We start from the raw sequence: 23,645 nt of genomic DNA, 5'->3' as shown, positions 1-23,645 counted from the left end.
ATGTTCCTATGTTCCCATGTTCCCACGTTCCTATGTTCCCATGTTCCCACGTTCCTATGTTCCCATGTTCCCACGTTCCTATGTTCCCATGTTCCCACGTTCCTATGTTCCCATGTTCCCATGTTCCTATGTTCCCATGTTCCCACGTTCCTATGTTCCCATGTTCCTATGTTCCCATGTTCCACGTTCCTATGTTCCCATGTTCCCACGTTCCTATGTTCCCATGTTCCACGTTCCTATGTTCCCATGTTCCACGTTCCTATGTTCCCATGTTCCTCGTTCCTATGTTCCCATGTTCCACGTTCCTATGTTCCCATGTTCCCACGTTCCTATGTTCCCATGTTCCCACGTTCCTATGTTCCCATGTTCCCACGTTCCTATGTTCCCATGTTCCCATGTTCCTATGTTCCCATGTTCCCATGTTCCTATGTTCCCATGTTCCCATGTTCCTATGTTCCCATGTTCCCACGTTCCTATGTTCCCATGTTCCACGTTCCTATGTTCCCATGTTCCCACGTTCCTATGTTCCCATGTTCCCACGTTCCTATGTTCCCATGTTCCCACGTTCCTATTTTCCCATGTTCCCATGTTCCTATGTTCCCATGTTCCCACGTTCCTATGTTCCCATGTTCCCACGTTCCTATGTTCCCATGTTCCCACGTTCCTATGTTCCCATGTTCCCACGTTCCTATGTTCCCATGTTCCCATGTTCCTATGTTCCCATGTTCCCACGTTCCTATGTTCCCATGTTCCTATGTTCCCATGTTCCACGTTCCTATGTTCCCATGTTCCCACGTTCCTATGTTCCCATGTTCCCACGTTCCTATGTTCCCATGTTCCCACGTTCCTATGTTCCCATGTTCCCATGTTCCTATGTTCCCATGTTCCCACGTTCCTATGTTCCCATGTTCCTATGTTCCCATGTTCCCACGTTCCTATGTTCCCATGTTCCCACGTTCCTATGTTCCCATGTTCCTATGTTCCCATGATCCACGTTCCTATGTTCCCATATTCCCACGTTCCTATGTTCCCATGTTCCCACGTTCCTATGTTCCCATGTTCCCACGTTCCTATGTTCCCATGTTCCCATGTTCCTATGTTCCCATGTTCCCACGTTCCTATGTTCCCATGTTCCTACGTTCCCATGTTCCCACGTTCCTATGTTCCCATGTTCCCACGTTCCTATGTTCCCATGTTTCCATGTTCCTATGTTCCCATGTTCCCACGTTCCTATGTTCCCATGTTCCCACGTTCCTATGTTCCCCTGTTCCACGTTCCTATGTTCCCATGTTCCCACGTTCCTATGTTCCCCTGTTCCACGTTCCTATGTTCCCATGTTCCCACGTTCCTATGTTCCCATGTTCCTATGTTCCCATGTCCCCACGTTCCTATGTTCCCATGTTCCCACGTTCCTATGTTCCCATGTTCCCACGTTCCTATGTTCCCATGTTTCCACGTTCCTATGTTCCCATGTTCCCACGTTCCTATGTTCCCATGTTTCCACGTTCCTATGTTCCCATGTTCCCATGTACCCATGTTCCCATGTTCCCACGTTCCTATGTTCCCATGTTCCTATGTTCCCATGTTCCCACGTTCCTATGTTCCCATGTTTCCACGTTCCTATGTTCCCATGTTCCCACGTTCCTATGTTCCCATGTTCCCACGTTCCTATGTTCCCATGTTCCTATGTTCCCATGTTCCCACGTTCCTATGTTCCCATGTTTCCACGTTCATATGTTCCCATGTTCCCACGTTCCTATGTTCCCATGTTCCCACGTTCCTATGTTCCCATGTTCCCACGTTCCTATGTTCCCATGTTTCCACGTTCCTATGTTCCCATGTTCCCACGTTCCTATGTTCCCATGTTTCCACGTTCCTATTGTTCCCATGTTCCCATGTACCCATGTACCCATGTTCCCATGTACCCATGTTCCCATGTTCCCATGTTCCCATGTTCCCATGTACCCATGTTCCCATGTACCCATGTTCCCATGTTCCCATGTACCCATGTTCCCATGTACCCATGTTCCCATGTACCCATGTTCCCATGTACCCATGTTCCCATGTACCCATGTTCCCATGTACCCATGTTCCCATGTTCCCATGTTCCCATGTTCCCATGTTCCCATGTACCCATGTTCCCATCTTCCCATCTTCCCATGTTCCCATGTTCCCATGTTCCCATGTTCCCATGTTCCCATGTTCCCATGTTCCCATGTACCCATGTACCCATGTTCCCATGTTCCCATGTTCCCATGTTCCCATGTGCCCATGTTCCCATGTTCCCATGTTCCCATGTTCCCATGTTCCCATGTACCCATGTTCCCATGTTCCCATGTACCCATGTTCCCATGTACCCATGTTCGCATGTTCCCATGATCCCATGTACCCATGTTCCCATGTTCCCATGTTCCCATGTTCCCATGTTCCCATGTACCCATGTTCCCATGTACCCATGTACCCATGTTCCCATGTTCCCATGTACCCATGTTTCCATGTTCCCATGTTCCCATGTACCCATGTTCCCATGTACCCATGTTCCCATGTTCCCATGTTCCCATGTACCCATGTTCCCATGTACCCATGTTCCCATGTTCCCATGTTCCCATGTTCCCATGTTCCCATGTACCCATGTTCCCATGTTCCCATGTTCCCATGTACCCATGTTCCCATGTACCCATGTTCCCATGTTCCCATGTTCCCATGTTCCCATGTACCCATGTTCCCATGTACCCATGTTCCCATGTACCCATGTTCCCATGTTCCCATGTTCCCATGTACCCATGTTCCCATGTTCCCATGTTCACATGTACCCATGTTCCCATGTTCCCATGTACCCGTGTTCTCATGTACCCATGTTCCCATGTTCCCATGTTCCCATGTACCCGTGTTCCCATGTTCCCATGTTCCCATGTACCCATGTTCCCATGTACCCATGTTCCCATGTACCCATGTTCCCATGTTCCCATGTTCCCATGTACCCATGTTCCCATGTTCCCATGTACCCATGTTCCCATGTTCCCATGTTCCCATGTTCCCATGTTCCCATGTTCCCATGTTCCCATGTTCCCATGTACCCATGTTCCCATGTTCCCATGTTCCCATGTTCCCATGTACCCATGTTCCCATGTTCCCATGTACCCATGTACCCATGTTCCCATGTTCCCATGTTCCCATGTTCCCATGTACCCATGTTCCCATGTTCCCATGTTCCCATGTTCCCATGTTCCCATGTTCCCATGTTCCCATGTACCCATGTTCCCATGTTCCCATGTTCCCATGTTCCCATGTACCCATGTTCCCATGTTCCCATGTTCCCATGTTCCCATGTTCCCATGTTCCCATGTTCCAATGTTCCCATGTTCCCATGTTCCCATGTTCCCATGTTCCCATGTTCCAATGTTCCCATGTTCCCATGTTCCCATGTTCCCATGTACCCATGTTCCAATGTTCCCATGTTCCCATGTTCCCATGTTCCCATGTACCCATGTTCCCATGTACCCATGTTCCCATGTTCCCATGTTCCCATGTTCCCATGTTCCCATGTTCCCATGTTCCCATGTACCCATGTTCCAATGTTCCCATGTTCCCATGTTCCCATGTACCCATGTTCCCATGTTCCCATGTTCCCATGTTCCCATGTACCCATGTTCCCATGTTCCCATGTACCCATGTTCCCATGTTCCCATGTTCCCATGTACCCATGTTCCCATGTTCCCATGTTCCCATGTTCCCATGTTCCCATGTACCCATGTTCCCATGTTCCCATGTACCCATGTTCCCATGTTCCCTTGTTCCCATGTACCCATGTTCCCATGTTCCCATGTTCCCATGTTCCCATGTTCCCATGTTCCCATGTACCCATGTTCCCATGTTCCCATGTTCCCATGTTCCCATGTATCTATGTTCCCATGTACCCATGTTCCCATGTTCCCATGTACCCATGTTCCCATGTTCCCATGTTCCCATGTTCCCATGTTCCCATGTTCCCATGTTCCCATGTACCTATGTTCTCATGTTCCCATGTTCCCATGTTCCCATGTACCCATGTTCCCATGTTCCCATGTTCCCATGTTCCCATGTTCCCATGTACCCATGTTCCCATGTACCCATGTTCCCATGTTCCCATGTTCCCATGTTCCCATGTTCCCATGTACCCATGTACCCATGTTCCCATGTTCCCATGTTCCCATGTTCTCATGTTCCCATGTTCCATTGTACCCATGTTCCCATGTTCCCATGTTCCCATGTTCCCATGCTCCCATGTACCCATGTTCCCATGTTCCCATGTTCCCATGTACCCATGTACCCATGTTCCCATGTACCCATGTACCCATGTACCCATGTTCCCATGTTCCCATGTTCCCATGTTCCCATGTTCCCATGTGCCCATGTACCCATGTACCCATGTTCCCATGTACCCATGTTCCCATGTTCCCATGTTCCCATGTTCCCATGTACCCATGTACCCATGTACCCATGTACCCATGTTCCCATGTACCCATGTTCCCATGTTCCCATGTTCCAATGTGCCTTGTAACAAACATTATTGCTTGAGAAAAGGCCTGATATGGTGAAAATAATAATAATAATTAAGCGCTTGACTCACAAGGGTCATACAGCCAGATATGGTAAAGCATCCCTCCTGCTGCAGTGCTAACATGACGACCTGTGGCCGGTGTCCTGAAGGAGTCGTGTGAGCAAGCTCGGTTGCGTAAGTTAGCTGAGATTTACAACAACACTCGCAAATTAACTTTCCTTTCTGTAAAGATTCGTTTTGAGTTGCGACAACATCCTTTGTCGTTGTTATGATCACCTATTCGTCTTCGTTGTAACAATACTTCGCTTAACGTAGTGATAAAAGTCTGTTCTCCGTTTGCCGTAGGTGTAGTGTCTGCCGTTTACCGTTGTTGCAACACCAATGTACCCATAGGGTAGCAGATGCTCCATTGTTGTAATCTGAGCCCCGGACCACCTTGGCGCTGAGAGCCCCAACATCAGCCAGGAAGAGAGCACCAACAAGCGAAAATATAACTCACTTATGTTACTGGTTTGAAATGGGAGCTGCGGTTCTATTATTTCATTAGTTGTCCCTCATCCTTTTGGTAAACACCAGACCAGCACGAGCTGGCTCTCCCTCGAGACTAAGACATCCAGCCTTCCAACGTCCCAATTACCTGCACTCCAGTCATCCAGATTACCTGCCTTCCTGATTACTTGCTTTCCTGATTACCTGCCGTCCTGATTACCTGCCTTCCAGCCGTTCAGAGTGCCTACCCGAGAGAATATCTGGGAAAGAATTTCAGGTCATTTCGAATTATTGTATTAAACTTTTCGTCAAAATTTCACATTAAGATTAAATTTCAAGACTAAACGATTACAAAGCAACAATCTTCAAGCTTTAGCGTGTGATTTGCTACTTCAGTAAGACTTGTGTATGAGTTATCACGGTGGAGCCTCACCTGCCCTCTGCCTGGACCATGTTATTGTGTTATTACTGATTTTTAGACTGATCTAGTAACTTGCCGGGTATCGTAGAGGTAGGTGAGATATACGGCCATTATCTTGCCTCTTTATTGGGATAATGGGGTTCACAGCGGGCAGTGAAAGGTGAGCCTGAGCCAGTCCGGGAGGGAAGGTTGTTAACTGGAAGGCCGCAGGTCGAGTGAGAGACATGGCTGTGTATGTATAACTTGAGGCAGTGCCGTCTGGTGGGCACTCAGGGGAACTAAGTCCACAACAAACTAGCTTCAAGGGGGGACTATGAGAAGTAGCAGTAGGCTTACTATCTACAACTGGAACCATGGCGCCACAGTATAATGCTGGACTACGGTGCCCCGTGGCCTACGGTGCCCTGTGGCCTTGTGGCAAAAGCTCTTTCTTCACACGGTGAATGTCCGGGTTCGATTCCCAGCGAGGGTAGAAACATTAGGCGTGTTTCCTTACACCGGTTGTCTATGTTCACCCATCAGTAAAATGGGTACTTGGGTGTTAGTCGACTGGTGTGCGTCGCATCCTGGGACAAAACTGACCTAATTTCCTGAAATTCTCAGCATAACAAGCGGCTTTCTATATAGTAGTATGTCATTGATATCAGCTAAGCCTGTATACCTTGTACATGTACTTGTAATAAATAAAGATATTATTATTATTATTATTATTATTATTATTATTATTATTATTATTATTATTATTATTATTATTATTTGCAGTACGACTTGTGTAATCCGGACCCCTGCCCTGCCAGCCGGGTCTGTGTGGACAAAGGTAACAGCTACTCCTGCGAGTGTCTCAATGGCTTCAGCGAGGACAACTGCGGCCCCCACACGCAGGTAGGTCGGGTTCTCATTAAGGTAGTTCGGGGTCACAAGTAAGTAGGTTAAGTTCAGCCATAGGTAGGTCGAGTTTACACAGAGGTAGGTAAGGTTCACGTACAAGTAGGTCGAGTTTACACAGATGTAGATAGGGTTCAAGTACAGGTAGGTCAAATTAACACGCAGGTAGGTCGGGTGTACCGCAAAGTAAGTTAGATTCATGCAGAGCTAAATCTGTTTCACTCATAAATCTGGTTCTCACACATACGTCTTCGTCACTCACACTAGGACAGTGATTTTTTCACTTAAGGAATTCATGAATTTTCAAGCAGCATTTAGCAAATGTTCCAAGAAAGCCCACAGCTTCCCTCTCACCTTTGTCTTGATTGTGGATAATTACCTGGATATTTTCTCCCTAGTGATCAAAATTAACAATTATCATATAGATATTTAGTTTATCAAACATAATTAGACTTTTAAGATTAGCTTTTGTTGTAGTGATTGTTGGTCACTGTGATATCATTTCCTTAAGTTTCCCTTCAATGAATTTAACTTTAGACAAGTTGCAGAAGCAATACAACAAATTCACAACGGACTCACAAATTGGATAAGGAATTAGTTGACATTTCAGTCTGTCCAGAAACAATATCAAGAGCCACTTTGATACTGGTGTTGGATTAAGAGAGACGTTGGGTTTCAACTTCAGTTTGTAGGATACTTGTAAGTTGGGAGAAGGAGGCAGGAGCCGACAGATGGACGGAGAGACAAAGAAAATAGCGTTGTTGCAATAATATCCATCGTTTGTTTTACAAGTCTTTTCGTCCTATAGTTGTGAACTGTTGCAGCTGCGTGCTTCTGTAAGATATTCTTGTCTGAGACAGAGTTGTGCCCGCAGCTGTGCACACCCAACCCCTGCGACAACGGCGGCACCTGTTGGGTGGTTCCTGAGGCGCACCTCTTCTTCTGCGCGTGTCGTCCTGGCTTTACCGGAACCACTTGTCAAGGTATCCTGCAGGAGGTCCACGGTGAGTGACGCAGGCCAAGCTCCCGGGGCACGTCGCCGGGCATCCCTCCTGCTGCATGCTGTCCGCCAGGGTGTAAAGTGGGGCACAGGATTCACACTAGGTGGGGCGCAAGGTACAGAAATCACATTAGGGAGAGGCGCTGGGAACACGAGTCACTTGGGGTACAGATTTATGAAATTCACATAGAGTGCTGGGTACGGGAATCACTCCATGTGGATTGGCTAGCACTAGGGAGAGGGTACAGAGTCACACTAGGGGGAAGGGAATAGGAGTGACACTAGGGGGGAAGGGTACAGGAGTCACACTAGGTGGAATGCAAGGTGCAGGGATCACTAAGTTTGGAAAACAAAGAACAGAGTTGAAGGTATTTAAGACCAGATAGGGAGCAGCAGCTGATGTGGAACAGCTACTGAAACAGGCAACAGATAGTGTGGAAGAGTTACAAAAACAGATTCAACAGATGATGTGGGAGAGACAGGGACAACAGATATGAAAGATTTATTGAACCAGGAACACATGATGTGAGAGAGTTACAGAAACAGGTACAACAGATGATATGGAATTACTGAAACAAATGAAAAACAGCGTGGTACAACAGGCTTCGTTCTCAACGGATCATATGGTAAAGAGCATGTGCATGAATTAGTACGATAAGAATTGGCAGCTTAAGTAGAGGCATATGGCATCTATAACAGTAAGAATCAGAAACTAAAAAATAGAAAAGGGGAAGGCAAAAAATGAGGAAAAAAGCAAAGGTAAAGGCAAGGATTATTATTATTATAATCAAGGGGGAAGCGCTAAACCCGGAGGATTATACAGCGCCTGGGGGGGGGGGTTGTGGAAGGCATTCAGGATTAATTGTAAAGGCAAGGAGAGCGAGATGTTGAGGCTAGACGCGGCCGGTGGACTATTGACTGGTGGATCCTCCCAGAGGCAGGGCGTGGATGAGTTTGGGTGGGCGTTAGTAGGCGTGGGTGTGTGTAGGGCGTGGCAGGGTGACTGTTGACTGCACTGCCTGAGGATCCTGCATTAGCCAAGGCGTGAGTGGGCGTGGCTGCGTGACTATCAACGGCACTGCTTGTGGATCTTCTCCGAGGCAGGGCGTGGGCTTCTGGGAAGAATTCACAAATAACCCGCACATAGGATTAGAACCTTACGGCGACGTTTCGCTCCGATTAGGACCATTTACAAGTCAAGACTGACTGAAACGTCGTCGTAAGCTCCTCCCTCCTATTTGTGGGTTATTTGTGTGTTGTTCCAGTCACGTATTGTTCCTTTTTATTCTTGCAGGCAGAAATGTGTCAAACAACGGCAATAACGAAGTGAAAAACAAACTCATTGTCCTTTTACCTGCGTCTTGACTCAGGAAGTTAATGTGCTGGGTACCTAACAGCATTTCCTAATTACCCGAGTGGGACGTATTAACCAGCACATCTGTCCAGATTACGATATAATAACTTCATATACAGTATACCAATCTAATTTATCTCATGCTGGAGAGATAAAACAACGATCTACCAATTCAAGCGCCGAGAAAAGTTCACCTGAATCCAGCCAATGACTGAGGATATTAAATGAGGGTACATATATATATATATATATATATATATATATATATATATATATATATATATATATATATATATATATATATATATATATATATATATATATATATATATATATAATATATATATAAACCTTAATGTTAAACGATGACAAATTTCCCAGTTTAACGTGTTTTACGTGCTACAATTGAAATATTTGTTTATTACCTAACATGTACAGTCAGGCGTAAAACAGATAGCCACTATAAGTTATTGTTACTGGCTTTTATATATAATTTACTAATTATAAATAATTCTTTCTGGTTTTGCTTTAGAGTAATAATTTCAGAATTTTTTTTAGATTTCCAGGGAATTTCAGTCACTAACATGAAATGATAAAGGAGAACTATCTGTGTAAATTGGGCCGTAAAAGTTTCTGGAATTTCTTGTTTGCTTAGAAAGAGACTGGAAGAAAAGTATGAAACAACAGAATGGAGTCGACTCTGAGCGATAGCTCAGTGACCCATAGACACAACCATATTCATGTAAGTACATTATGACCCGACGATATGCTGGATCACCGGTTCTCAACCGGTGGTTGCCTCGAGTCCTTGTGGTGTAGGACGTGAGTAATTTGCTGGGATGATGGCTCAAACCCTGAGTAAAAATAAGGACCGGCTTTAGCATGTGTTTGCATGTTTTATTTGGATTTTCATGGGGAAAGGTAAAGTCTCCTTCCAAACACAGTTGAAAAAGTCCTAAGTGGTAACTAAAAGGTAAAATTCCACTTAAAAGTGACTAAATTTAGGTAAACGTCGTATTTTTACCTTGGCAAGATTGCACTTTCTCGTTTCGAACGGACTGGTTGAACATATTGTGTACAAATAACCGTACAGTGACTTTCAGTTGCAGCCTAGCAGGCTCGCCTTCCACTAAATTTAATGCAAATCTAGACAACTTTATATATATATATATATATATATATATATATATATATATATATATATATATATATATATATATATATATATATATATATATATATAATATAAGGACCAACTACGATAGGGAGCGGCACCTAAAATACGTTGGAAACGTCTGTGCTAAACAGTCAGTGTGAATTGCAGTCTAAGAAAGATTTTCTATGGCCAATTTCCTGTGGTTCGAGGCTTTTTTTTTTTAATACGTTGATATCTCATAAATGGTTTAAAAATGGTTTTGAATTTGGCATGTTGAGCCATTTTCGTGTAATTTTATTGACTGGAACGCACTTTACCCGTATTGGTCGTATAACGATTAAGGAATGGGAGGCATTCAGGTTCGATCCAAGGAAGGGATGATTATGCCCAGGTCTTTGAGCATGTTGAACAATATACTCATAATTGTCTTATATATTTTCGCTCTTGTATCTCTGAAAGGCAAGTTGATTTTTTTTTCTTACAAGGGCCTTTTAAACACAACTGCGTCCGTGAAGGCTCGATGAAGGAATTATTTTTTTTTTTTTTTGCAACAGGAGCAGTTTGAGGAATGGGTATGGTCACATTCATAACAAAAAAAAAGAGTATTGTCAGGATCAGTAAGTCATTCGATTTTGTTCTGTTCTTTAAATCTGTAGAAAAACGAAGCCGCCAGAATTATTCTTAAAATAAAGAGTTTCTCTCCCTGAAGCAACATCAGTGGAGTGGTTTATGTCTCTGAAGTTAATAACACTATGTACTCCGAATGTTAAACTTTCACTGTGTTAATACACTTCAGACCAATCTGGTACATACTTCTGTAGAAACTGATATATTGAATGTTATTTTCTGTTCCTCTGTCCTCTCTAATATATTGTTAAAACTGGCCTCTCCCTATCCAACTGACTTACAGAGCCCAAAAAAACAGTGTCGCCTTGCTGACACCATAAATACTTTGTTCCTGTAATATTAGTAATCATAGCCATCATAACCTGGTCCTCCGCTAAAGTTATCTGCAACCATCAGACGGAGGACAAGAGTGTCAACACTTTGAGACCTTTGTGTTTTGTACTCGCTGTCTAGTATGTATGTTGCTTAACACACTAACAATTATTGTTGGTGACAATCGTAATAACGTGAGGGTACACTGCTCAGGAAAAGTGTTGGGCTGGAACTCATGGCAGGTCAGTTTTAGAGCCAGTGATCTTGTGTATTCAACACTAGGTTTTACCTACCTTACTGGATGAATCTTATTAAACCGGCATCGTGTTGCCATTTAATCTAGCAAGCTTAGATTCATCTAGCCTAATTGCTTGAATCTTTTTTAAGCCTACATTTTCAAGTGTTGAGTACAATGGCCTGCTAGTTTTAGAACTCTCTTGCAATTGATTCGAGTCCTACTCGTTACCTAGCATTTACTTGATATTTTTTTAATGTAAATGACATGACAAATATGCTAATACTATAGGCATCTAACCTAGTTAGTGTGGCAGAGTAGCCCAGTCTATGCCAACACCCATCTGGCACCACCTTCCTAATGATCATGAACCTTGTGGAGTGGGGTAAGAAGGTTCACTTTAGGTCAACTCAGACCTTGCACCTCCTATTTCCACCAGCCTGTCTAATTTATCCCTTTGTTCATGTTTAAACCTATTTTACCTTAGTTAAAGAGGAACGTTTGTGCGTAGTGTTGACAGCTTATTGTGTCACATAATAAAACTCTTTGCCTTGGCATTTCAGTGGAAGTACGAAATATTTATATAATTTTTGGTGTTTCGTTACCTGTTAAATGCAAGGATAATATTAAAAGCTCTTCCATATTTAATATAGTTACAACCAGGACATATTAAATTTGATTTAAATTTCGTTAAACATCATTGTTTTTAACAATTTTGACTCACTGTTGCTTCATATTTTTTTTTTTCGGTATGTGGGTAACCTGTAACTGCTGCCTTCAGAATATTCTTTCTGTTAATGTAGGAGTGTCAGTTTATTTAATGAAGTTTTATCTTTCCCCGTATTGTTGTTACAATTGGCTAGCAGTGACTATAGTGCTAGCCTGGCCTGGTCTCAGACCGAGCCGCGGGGGCGTTGACCCCCGAAACCCTCTCCAGGTAAACTTCAGGTAAACAGTTCTGGACGAGCACCAGTAAGTCACTGCCACCAACTGCTGTTCTGGACACACCAGTGCGAGTTCCTACTACTGGTTCTTATCCTGGAGACTCACCAGTACGAGTCGATGTCAGTTGCTGCTCCAGACTCACCAGTACGAGTCGATGTCAGTTGCTGCTCCAGACTCACCAGTACGAGTCGATGTCAGTTGCTGCTCCTGACTCACCAGTACTAGTAGGTGCTGCCAGTTGCTGCTCCTGACTCACCAGTACTAGTCGGTGCTGCCAGTTGCTGCTCCTGACTCACCAGTATGAGTCGCTAGCACCAAGTATTATTCAGAACTCACACCTTGTGTACATCAACCCTGATGTTATAATCCCATGTCTGCGTCTTACCAGCTTCACACAGTCTCATTCCATACTGTCATCATAGAAAGTAGTGTTGACCTCTTCACAGTGGTTAAGGAAACTTTTCCCTGTTTCCAAAGCTTCAGTAACTTGTCACTGAGGCTCAGTGAGTTGTCACTGAAGCTGTGGTGATGGTGTGGCATGGCTAGTCTCTCCATGTGCTCTCTTTTATAAATCTGTACATGTGGGTGATGCTGGTAATGCAGGTGGTGGTGCATGAGATGGTGCGTGTTGCAAGTCTAGTGGTTGTATGGTGGTAGTGGTGCTCATGGTGCTGTTGCTGGTGGTGGTGCTGGTGGCAATGCAGTTGGTGGTGGTGATACAAGTAGGGGAGGGCAGGATAGGGTTTCGCTTCTGCTTTGCCTTTCCATGTGTCCATTCTGCAGATGTATGTATGTGCAGGTGTTGTTTTAGTCATGCAGATAGATGTGCCCAGGTGTGTCCCTTTCCTCTTGGCCCTCGTCACTCACTCTTGCATGACTGCCATTCCTTGATTCTTGCTTTTGCATGGTCACTTCCCATCCTTGAACACCTGCTTACCGCCTAATCATCCTCGCACTTGCTAGGTCCACGGTGCATGACTGATCGTAGAGGTAGACAAGTCTTTTTCCATCACTCATGAATTCACTTAATGCATACACATATACCTGAAATTATATATATTTTTTTTCAACAAGTCGGCCATTTGAAAATAGTTAATATAACTTAAGGTTGGATTCCTTCTCTGGGACTGACTTGCTCTAAAATTGATTGAACACACACACGTACATTTACACATACACATGCTGGTCGGCAGAAAAAAACATACTTGGTGGCAGAGGGTGGTTTTCAACTAGTGGTGCTGGTAATGGTGTCTTGTTAAAAGGTCGTCGGAAAAGCGGTTTTATTAATTATAACCAGTAAGCAGAAGTCAGAAATACATCAAGTTAAAGACACAGTAGATGTATGCTAAGGGTAAGTAGATAAATTACAAGAACTATGTAAGTTAAGTCTCTGACGACCGTAATGTAGCCATTAGGATTACATCTGTGATACACATCTGTGTCTCACATCTACATCTGTGATACAAATGTGTCTCACGCCTATATCTGTGATACGCGTCTGTGTCTCACACCTACCTCTCACACTTAGGGCCCACACCTGCGTCTCACACCTACGTCTTACATCTACGATACTCTCAAGCTTTGTGTCGTAATTCCAGCCTAGAGACCAAAGTGAGAGCTGCATGCGTGAGCTTTATGCTTGTGAGTTTCAACATTCAGTTTACCCATGTAGAAGCAGCTGTTTGTGCTGGTGTAGTGGCGTAGTGCCCACAGCACTGACTGTGGAGATACGACATGTCGATCAAGCTTTTAGTACGACAGTGTTACTCTCGGGGTAGATAATTATCAAGTGAATGGCTTGATCAAGCTCAACCTTGAACGCAACGTTGCTCAAATAAAACCTTGACGAATTAAAATGCATAAATACAGCAAGCCTATGCCTTAACAAATTTGTATTTGTCTTAGATACACCATTTACCTGCTTTTCCCATGTTCTGTCGTGGAAAAATGCTTGTCCTGCACACCATGTCATTGTAGCAGTAGCCTCCAGTGTGTTCTGGGCTCCTTGTGCTCTCTGCACGACACTTCAGCCCCATAAATCTCTCCACACCTCTCAGTTGCCTTTCACACGGTCAGGCAGATCCACTCCTCAGGGCTACTGTGTACCGTGAGACGCCACAATGGTCGGCAAGCGGTTGTGTACAGACCGACGGCCGTGTTTGCACGTAGCTTTTGATCCGAGGCTCATGTTGCCCATGTGATCTTTTTATTATATCGTTTATATTATTTTTTTATATAAAGATATATATATATATATATTTTAGAAAATATTTGATAGCTATTAACATTTCGGTCTTTTTATGTCAGTTGAATGTTGCTATAATTCATATCATCAAGTGCTATTATCATTACAGTATTGATGAATGGACAGTTAAATCATTGATGGACGGGAAATAAAGCAATAGAAAGTTTCTGTATATTTCGGCCTCGGTCAGGGACCCTCTTCAGCAGATGATCTGATATCTCTAATTTAGACCGATATATTCAGACCTTTTTCTCCTGTGTTATATTTCTCTGTTTCGTTATATTTATCTGTTCTTATATTTACGTGTTTTTGTTTTATTTACCTTCTCTTAGCCTATAAAGTTGTCTTCTCACGCCTCCATTAATTGTCAATTGTACAAGACAGTTCACTCTTATCTTAGTGCTTTTACTAATACATCAAGAAGGCTGTATATTGCAGGCTAGATCACCCAGAGATGTGTATTAAGCGTATATACGCCTCGTATAGTGGATAGGCTTTTAACGCAAGTTATTATTGATCTCTTCTGCTTTTGTACTCCACTCGTGTTTCTCCTTGACTAAGTTTCCTCCACTACCACTGAGTCGCAGCAACATGTTAGTGGTGCAGTTGGCTTCCGCACTTTATATATATATTTTGGATTAATATTTTTTAAATAGTCTTGGTCTTTCACCCTCTCTCTTTAACACTCTCTCCCTCTATTCATCCTTCTTACTCCTTCCATCCTACGTAATCTCCCTCTCCTACTCCCTTTTCACATCTTCCCTCCCATAACATCACCTCTTTCCCATCCACTTGTAAAGCACATTCTTACGTTTTTCAGACGACGCTGTGCCGGAGATGGTTGGTGCTGTGGGTACGGTGGAACCCGTGCCCCTGGACGTCCATATACCCCTCCGGATGCCTCTCAACCACATGAAGAATATCTATGTGGCTATAGCCACTCTGGCCTCCGCCTTACTCATCTTCGTCTTGGTGGTGAGTATCTGACTGGTGGTGGTGGTGGTGGTGGTGGTGGTGGTGGTGGTGGTGGTGGTGGTGGTGGTGGTGGTACCACGGTGGTGGTGGTGGTGGTGGTGGTGGTGGTGGTGGTGGTGGTGATGGTGGTGATAATGGTGGTGGTGGTGGCGGTGGTAGTAGTGGTGATGATGGTGGTAGTGGTGGTGGTGGTAGTGGTGGTGGTGGTGATAATGGTGGTGGTGGTGGTAGTAGTGGTGGTGGTGGTGATGGTGGTGGTGATGGTGGTTTTGGTGATGGTGATGGTAGTGGTGGTGGTGATGGTAGTGGTGGTGGTAGTGGTGGTGGTGTTAGAACCAGACGCGAGAAACAGGTAACTATGAATAACTATGGATAACCAGCATAGACAGGCCGAGACTTCTACCCTCACCATCCCCTGTATAATAATAATAATAATAATAATAATAATAATAATAATAATAATAATAATAATAATAATAATAATAATAATAATAATTTTATTTTTTTGTCTGCAGTATACAGGTAATGTAGTTTACATGTAATAAATTATTAGTAGCCATAAAAGAAAGGCACTAACACGAGGTGCATTAATTACGCTTCATTATACCCTCTAAATTAAATAATAATAACAACACTGCCCACTTGGGATACTTGATCATAACACCTCTGAAGAAAACTGAATCTTGCACAAAGAGAATGAGACTCGTACCATAACCACTGGGTTATAGGACAAGTCATAGGATTGAATTATGTGCAGATTTAAGGGTTATAACCACTTGTAATCAATTATCACTTAATCAAGGAACAGCCAAGGGGGAAATATAATATTAATACCGAAGGAAACTGGGTGAAAAAGGCGTTAAAGGCAATGAATGTCAGTATAGATTGAAATATGACTTACAGCGGTGTAAAATGCGGTAATAGTTCCAGCTGTATGCACAGCTTACAGTTCCAGTGTGAAATAGAATCCAGTCTCCACCTACAACTCATTCACTTCCTAAAATGGGATTCCAGTAGACGCGGACATAGTACACTTCCTTCCGCACGGCTGCCACCACGCAAGTCTCTCTCTGCTCGGGCGTATAATACTCGCCAGGACAGTGTCTTCTCCTTTCCTTGGATTTATAAAGACCCTTACTTCCAGCTGTCTCATGGGAACTTTGCCATGTGTTCGCTCACAGATGAGAATCGCATCACCACACGAGCGAAGTCCAGGATTAGCACTCTCCCATTTCTCACGAACAAGACAGAGAAAACAGACACGATAGCCCAGTAGTGGTGATGAGCTGGAGGCCGTGGGTTGCAGCTGGGTTGATAGGGGTGTGGTTGAGTTGGGGAGGTAGGGGTGTGGTTGGTGGGTAGGTGCTGCAGCAGCTCCCCGAGTGAAATCCTTGCCCTCCGTTTCCCTCTGAAGACAGTCCTCGCCTGCCGTTTGAAGCTCCTGTAGCTAATGAACCGTTAAATGAGTAGTTGAAGACATCTTTATTGCTATACTGAGTATTTCAGCTCAGTATTTTAGTAGGTTCGCCGGTCTTGTCCCATCCAGGTCTTTTCCAGGTGGTGACCCGGCGTTGGGGTCCCCGGGCCAACGCCGGGGACAGAAACTCAGGAGGAACAGAAACTCAGGAGGGTCTGATGAAGAGGATCCCAGAAGGAGGTCGAAATATACATTTCAAATAATCTCCTGAGTTTCTGTCTCTTTGTGGGTTATTATTGAGTACTGACAAATGTTCACTACACATTAGTTATTCACTGTGTATGTAAACTATTCTCCTTGATGGAATATAACAAGAAAACACCTTGATTTTATTCCCTTGTTGTAACTACCATGTAGAATAAGGTAGAAGCACATTACCTACCAATGAATCAGTTTTGATAAAATTAAGTTGTTCTTTGCCATGAGCCACCTGCCCACTGTCTGGCTCTTCGTGACCCAGCCGTCCAACCCACCACTGCCTACACTGACAACCTCCACCCAACCCCACCCTGCCCACTGTCTGGCTCTTCGTGACCCAGCCATCCAACCCACCACTGCCTACACTGACAACCTCCACCCAACCCCACCCTGCCCACTGTCTGGCTCTTCGTGACCCAGCCATCCAACCCACCACTGCCTACACTGACAACCTCCACCCAACCCCACCCTGCCCACTGTCTGGCTCTTCGTGACCCAGCCATCCAACCCACCACTGCCTACACTGACAACCTCCACCCAACCCCACCCTGCCCACTGTCTGGCTCTTCGTGACCCAGCCATCCAACCCACCACTGCCTACACTGACAACCTCCACCCAACCCCACCCTGCCCACTGTCTGGCTCTTCGTGACCCAGCCATCCAACCCACCACTGCCTACACTGACAACCTCCACCCAACCCCACCCTGCCCACTGTCTGGCTCTTCGTGACCCAGCCATCCAACCCACCACTGCCTACACTGACAACCTCCACCCAACCCCACCCTGCCCACTGTCTGGCTCTTCGTGACCCAGCCATCCAACCCACCACTGCCTACACTGACAACCTCCACCCAACCCCACCCTGCCCACTGTCTGGCTCTTCGTGACCCAGCCATCCAACCCACCACTGCCTACACTGACAACCTCCACCCAACCCCACCCTGCCCACTGTCTGGCTCTTCGTGACCCAGCCATCCAACCCACCACTGCCTACACTGACAACCTCCACCCAACCCCACCCTGCCCACTGTCTGGCTCTTCGTGACCCAGCCATCCAACCCACCACTGCCTACACTGACAACCTCCACCCAACCCCACCCTCCCCACTGTCTGGCTCTTCGTGACACAGCCATCCAACCCACCAATGCCTACACTGACAACCTCCACCCAACCCCACCCTGCCCACTACGATAACCTCCATCCCACTCCCTACCAGTTACACTGCCCGCCTACCAATATCACTGCTCCCTTTCTATCCTCTACCCTCCCTTCCCTTCCCCTCCCGTCCCCTTCCCTCCTACTACGGAGAATTTGATGGAGGATGGAAGATTAAGGCTTAAAGGATGAATTGATGGATGTGAAATGCTCTCCCGCTTGGAAGCTTGGAGTATGAGCTTGGTGGATGAGCTTGGTGGATGAGCTTGGAGTATGAGCTTGGAGTATGAGCTTGGTGGATGAGCTTGGTGGATGAGCTTGGTGGATGAGCTTGGTGGATGAGCTTGGAGCATGAGCTTGGAGTATGAGCTTGGTGGATGAGCTTGGTGGATGAGCTTGGTGGATGAGCTTGGAGTATGAGCTTGGTGGATGAGCTTGGAGTATGAGCTTGGAGTATGAGCTTGGTGGATGAGCTTGGTGGATGAGATTGGAGTATGAGCTTGGTGGATGAGCTTGGTGGATGAGCTTGGAGTATGAGCTTGGAGTATGAGCATGGTGGATGAGCTTGGAGTATGAGCTTGGTGGATGAGCATGGAGTACGAGCTTGGAGTATGAGCTTGGTGGATGAGCATGGAGTATGAGCTTGGAGTATGAGCTTGGTGGATGAGTGTGTAGTATGAGCTTGGAGTATGAGCTTGGAGCATGAGCTTGGTGGGTGAGCTTGGTGGGTGAGCCTGGAGTATGAGCTTGGAGTATGAGCATGGAGTATGAGCTTGGAGTATGAGCATGGAGTATGAGCTTGGAGTATGAGCTTGGAGTATGAGCTTGGAGTACGAGCTTGGAGTATGAGCTTGGAGTATGAGCTTGGAGTATGAGCTTGGAGTATGAGCTTGGTGGGTGAGCCTGGAGTATGAGCTTGGAGTATGAGCTTGGAGTATGAGCTTGGAGTATGAGTTTGGAGTATGAGCTTGGTGGGTGAGCCTGGAGTATGAGCTTGGAGTATGAGCTTGGAGTATGAGCTTGGTGGGTGAGCCTGGAGTATGAGCTTGGAGTATGAGCTTGGAGTATGAGCTTGGAATATGAGCTTGGAGTATGAGGTTGGAGTATGAGCTTGGAGTATGAGCTTGGAGTATGAGCTTGGTGGGTGAGCCTGGAGTATGAGCTTGGAGTATGAGCATGGAGTATGAGCTTGGAGTATGAGCTTGGAGTATGAGCATGGAGTATGAGCTTGAAGTATGAGCTTGGAGTATGAGCTTGGAGTATGAGCTTGGTGGGTGAGCCTGGAGTATGAGCTTGGAGTATGAGCTTGGAGTATGAGCTTGGAGTATGAGTTTGGAGTATGAGCTTGGTGGGTGAGCCTGGAGTATGAGCTTGGAGTATGAGGTTGGAGTATGAGCTTGGTGGGTGAGCCTGGAGTATGAGCTTGGAGTATGAGCTTGGAGTGTGAGCTTGGAGTATGAGCTTGGAGTATGAGCATGGAGTATGAGCTTGGAGTATGAGCTTGGTGGGTGAGCCTGGACTATGAGCTTGGAGTATGAGCTTGGAGTATGAGCTTGGAGTATGAGTTTGGAGTATGAGCTTGGTGGGTGAGCCTGGAGTATGAGCTTGGAGTATGAGCTTGGAGTATGAGCTTGGTGGGTGAGCCTGGAGTATGAGCTTGGAGTATGAGCTTGGAGTATTAGCTTGGAGTATGAGCTTGGAGTATGAGCTTGGAGTATGAGCTTGGTGGGTGAGCCTGGAGTATGAGCTTGGAGTATGAGCTTGGAGTATGAGCTTGGTGGGTGAGCCTGGAGTATGAGCTTGGAGTATGAGCATGGAGTATGAGCTTGGAGTATGAGCATGGAGTATGAGCTTGGAGTATGAACTTGGAGTATGAGCTTGGAGTATGAGCTTGGAGTATGAGCTTGGAATATGAGCATGGAGTATGAGCTTGGAGTATGAGCTTGGAGTATGAGCTTGGTGGGTGAGCCTGGAGTATGAGCTTGGAGTATGAGCTTGGAGTATGAGCTTGGAGTATGAGCTTGTTGGGTGAGCCTGGAGTATGAGCTTGGAGTATGAGCTTGGAGTATGAGCTTGGAATATGAGCTTGGAGTATGAGGTTGGAGTATGAGCTTGGAGTATGAGCTTGGTGGGTGAGCCTGGAGTATACCTGGAGAAAATTTCGGGAGTCAACGCTCCCGCGGCCCAATCCATGACCAGGCCTTGCGGTGGATTAGAGTCTGATCAACCAGGTTGTTAAAGCTGGCCGCAAGCAAACGGACGTACGAGCCACAGCCCAACTGGTCAGGTACTGACCAGTTGGGCTGTGGCTCCTGAAGTGGCTACAGTTTATTACGCCCCACATATCCATCCAGTTTGCAGGATGTATGTGGGGGTTAACAGAACATCTGGAGTTATGTCTACATTCATTCATATGTTGCAAGCAAATTTGGAAATCTACGTAATATGTCTGGTATCTTATTTTAAATAATACGTTATCTTAACATATCACATAGATTATAATTTATATCTCTGTATTTCTGAGTAAGTGGTCAATTAGGTACATAGCGTTCAAGATAGTGATCATAGAGCTGGTCACATATTTTGCAGTTGGTCTGATCATCTGTGTGTCTGATAAACTGCCAGAAGTACTTATAACCTAGTCTATGCCTGGCCACTACAACATCACTGTGTTCACATAGGAGGAGACACATGGGAAATGGAAGAGAACGAAGTAGGAAGAATGGAAGAAGACGAAGTGATAGGAACGTCAGAGGTGAGGACTGTATAAGGGTTGAACATAAGGGTTGCTGTGGGAGAGAGTACAGCATGAACCTCTCCTCCCGGGCAGTCCTGGAGTAGGAGAGCCGTGGAAGTCTTCCTTTAAGGCAGAGTCGAATCACTTCCAAAACATATGAGAGGCTCTCATTTCCCTCAAGACAGAAAATTTTACTTGCATGAAAACTGGACAATGACGGAAATAAGCTGGGTGTGCTTCATAGTGAAGGAAGAAGCTGGCTGCAGGATGATCATCTGTACCGCAGACTGAGCATTCTGTCAATGATCTGCAAAATTTGGTCGGGTGGCTGAAGCACCAGCAGTGTATACTTAGCTACGGCGCTGGGGGCAATTCCAGCACCTATAAACGTTGTTCTCCTCCGTAAACTGAGGCTGGAAGCTTCCTGCATCTTAAAAGGTTAGTTTGCTAGGAGAAGAGGTTTCAAGGTAGCTTGTTTTCTGTAATGTGAGCTAAGAGGTGAAGCAACTCGAGTCGTCCAAAGTTCTTCGGACGACGGTGCTGAGCCAGTCTGTCCTATGGCGAGCAAATAACCTGAACATCGATGCTGGACTGTGAATGCCGGGAACATAGTCAAAGTAGTGCGAAGGTTCTGAGTGACAAAAGGATAAGCATGAATACGGTACTGGAGTCTGACAACGAGGTGTTGCCCAAAAGTGATACATTTCGAGGGGACGTCCGTGGACGTGCCGGAGTCACGTAAGGGCGCCTAGGAGTAAGTATTCTAGGGCAAACATGAATATTACTGTTTATGATTATGTCAATTCATATTTTTTTTAGAAAGAATGAAGGTTAGAGATGGGCAGCTCCAAGTAGAAACAAAGAGAAATTATTTAATTCCTTCTGTGTATCCCCCTTGTTGTGGCAGGCAGTGCTGATACTGCTTGTAAACCATCCTACTTGGTATACCAGGATCCCCGGTACACCTCCAGAATCAACCGAGCCAGGATCAATCAATATGAGAAATGTGTGATCGGGTAAAGTCTGAAATTGTATTGCTTTGTCTACCGTCTCCCAGGACCATTATCACAGGATATTCCAACTCCCATGATAAGCAGAACCACCATGGCGACCCATCATAGCCTGGGATAAATAAAAACCATTTTCCCCTCTGCCTAGGAGCTAATATTCACAGAGGGAAGGAGGGGGAGGAAATATTCACAAATAAGAAGGCCGAGGGGAGTGAAGGAAGGTGTACTTCGCCACGTCGAAGTACACCTCTCCCCTTCCTGAAGGGGAGGTGTTCTGATGATGCTTGTGTTCCAGGGGTAACTGAACTGTTCCCTCGTCAGGTGGGAGCGTGTCACTGCCGAGTCAACAGGACCTATCGCAAGTGTTTCCTGAAGCTGCCTCGCCCAGGCAAGTCTCTCTCCACCATCAGGAGACCGAGGCCTACGTCTCTCTTCGAGAAAAACAGGTGAGTCATTGAGAAGAATGTGTTTTCTCTCTCTTTCTCTCTCTCTCTCTCTCTTCCTCCTCCCTCTCCTCCTCCCTCTCCTTCTCCCTCTCCTTCTTCCTCTTCCTCGCTCTCGATGTCTATATACAGATCAAATATACAGATAATCACACGTCTCAGTGTACATACACTAACAGATGCTCTCCTCTCCTTATATATATTCATCTGACCTTAACACTCACGACGTATTGTATCCCGCATACAGTCACTGTATTTGAAATTTATTCGAGTCTTATTGTAGATTTGTATTAAAAAAATATTCCGTGAAAGATTTACTCTTTTAAATTTTAATGATTAGTTAAAGTAATTGTTCTTAACCAACTTTATAAACATAATTTTTTAAGGGGGTGGAGAGGTAAGCCAGCAGAAGGCCTCGGTCAGATGACCAAAAGCTCCAGATGCGGATCATTATATAACTAAGACCCACGTCAGGAAAAACTTGTCCTGTTCCCTGACAAACATTACCCGTCCAGTACACGATTTTTTTTAATCCAAATATTGTTTACATGATCCCTGGTATACAATGTAAACAATTCTAGGGAGTGAAAAACGTGACTATGGTTCACAATGGTATCTTCCCTCCTCTGAGCTGGCAGATTTCCAAGCATCCAGCACAAATTTGTCAAATTCCGGATAATGAATCACTGTCAGTTTATCGGAGTCATTTAACTAATGATTTTTAACACAATTTGGAAAAAATGACGCCAGAATTTTGGCGTGATCCCAGCATGCTGCCTTCCTCCTCTCCTGTTGTCCAGTCTCTCTCTCTCCCTCTCTCTCTCTCTCTCTCTCTCTCTCTCTCTCTCTCTCTCTCTCTCTCTCTCTCTCTCTCTCTCTCTCTCTCTCTCTCTCTCTCTCTCTTTATCTTTTTATCTATCTCTCCTCGAGCTGACCCACTGCCGGCTTCCCACAAGACAAATCACTAATTCCCATTAAGCTAAATTTCTCTCCGCATTATTAGCAGTGCAGCAGATTATTTATGTGTCAAGATGTAGCACATTACGACATCTTCTGCTACACTTGATCACGAAATATCAGGAAATGATGTATTACATAAATTTAATAAAAATATGATATGTTGCCGCGTATCTCCAGCTTCTTCTATCACCCCAGCTTCCTCCATCACCCAGCTTCCTCCATCACCCAGCTTCCTCCATCACCCAGCTTCCTCCATCACCCAGCTTCCTCCATCACCCAGCTTCCTCCATCACCCAGCTTCCTCCATCACCCAGCTTAGTCCATGTCCCAGTTTCCTCCATCACCCAGCTTCCTCCATGTCCCAGTTTCCTCCATCACCCAGGTTCCTTCATGCCCAGCTTCCTCCATCACCCAGCTTCCTCCATCACCCAGCTTCCTCCATGCCCCAGTTTCCTCCATCACCCAGCTTCCTCCATGCC

The 23,645-nt window shown here is 45.3% G+C and overlaps 1 protein-coding gene across 4 annotated transcripts in view; it reads left to right on the top strand.

Annotated features, from left to right (window-relative positions):
- LOC128694851 (uncharacterized) overlaps nucleotides 1–23,645 on the top strand; it is a 1,130,786-nt gene that overhangs the window by 1,091,747 nt on the left and 15,394 nt on the right. For 3 of the 4 annotated variants that reach the window (XM_053785203.2, XM_053785209.2, XM_053785193.2), the window contains exons 11-14: nucleotides 6,213–6,332; nucleotides 7,210–7,339; nucleotides 15,030–15,184; nucleotides 22,085–22,209. In XM_053785203.2, coding sequence (XP_053641178.1) covers nucleotides 6,213–6,332; nucleotides 7,210–7,339; nucleotides 15,030–15,184; nucleotides 22,085–22,209 — 530 coding nt within the window. The remainder of the gene's footprint in view (nucleotides 1–6,212; nucleotides 6,333–7,209; nucleotides 7,340–15,029; nucleotides 15,185–22,084; nucleotides 22,210–23,645) is intronic. The other variant, XM_053785218.2, reaches the window with a different exon arrangement.

The sequence above is a fragment of the Cherax quadricarinatus genome, chromosome 14 (genome assembly GCF_038502225.1).
Source record: "Cherax quadricarinatus isolate ZL_2023a chromosome 14, ASM3850222v1, whole genome shotgun sequence".
NCBI classification, from domain to species: domain Eukaryota; kingdom Metazoa; phylum Arthropoda; class Malacostraca; order Decapoda; family Parastacidae; genus Cherax; species Cherax quadricarinatus.
The sequence above is the reverse complement of the archived record's forward strand: the minus strand, read 5'-3'. Positions and strand labels throughout refer to the sequence as shown.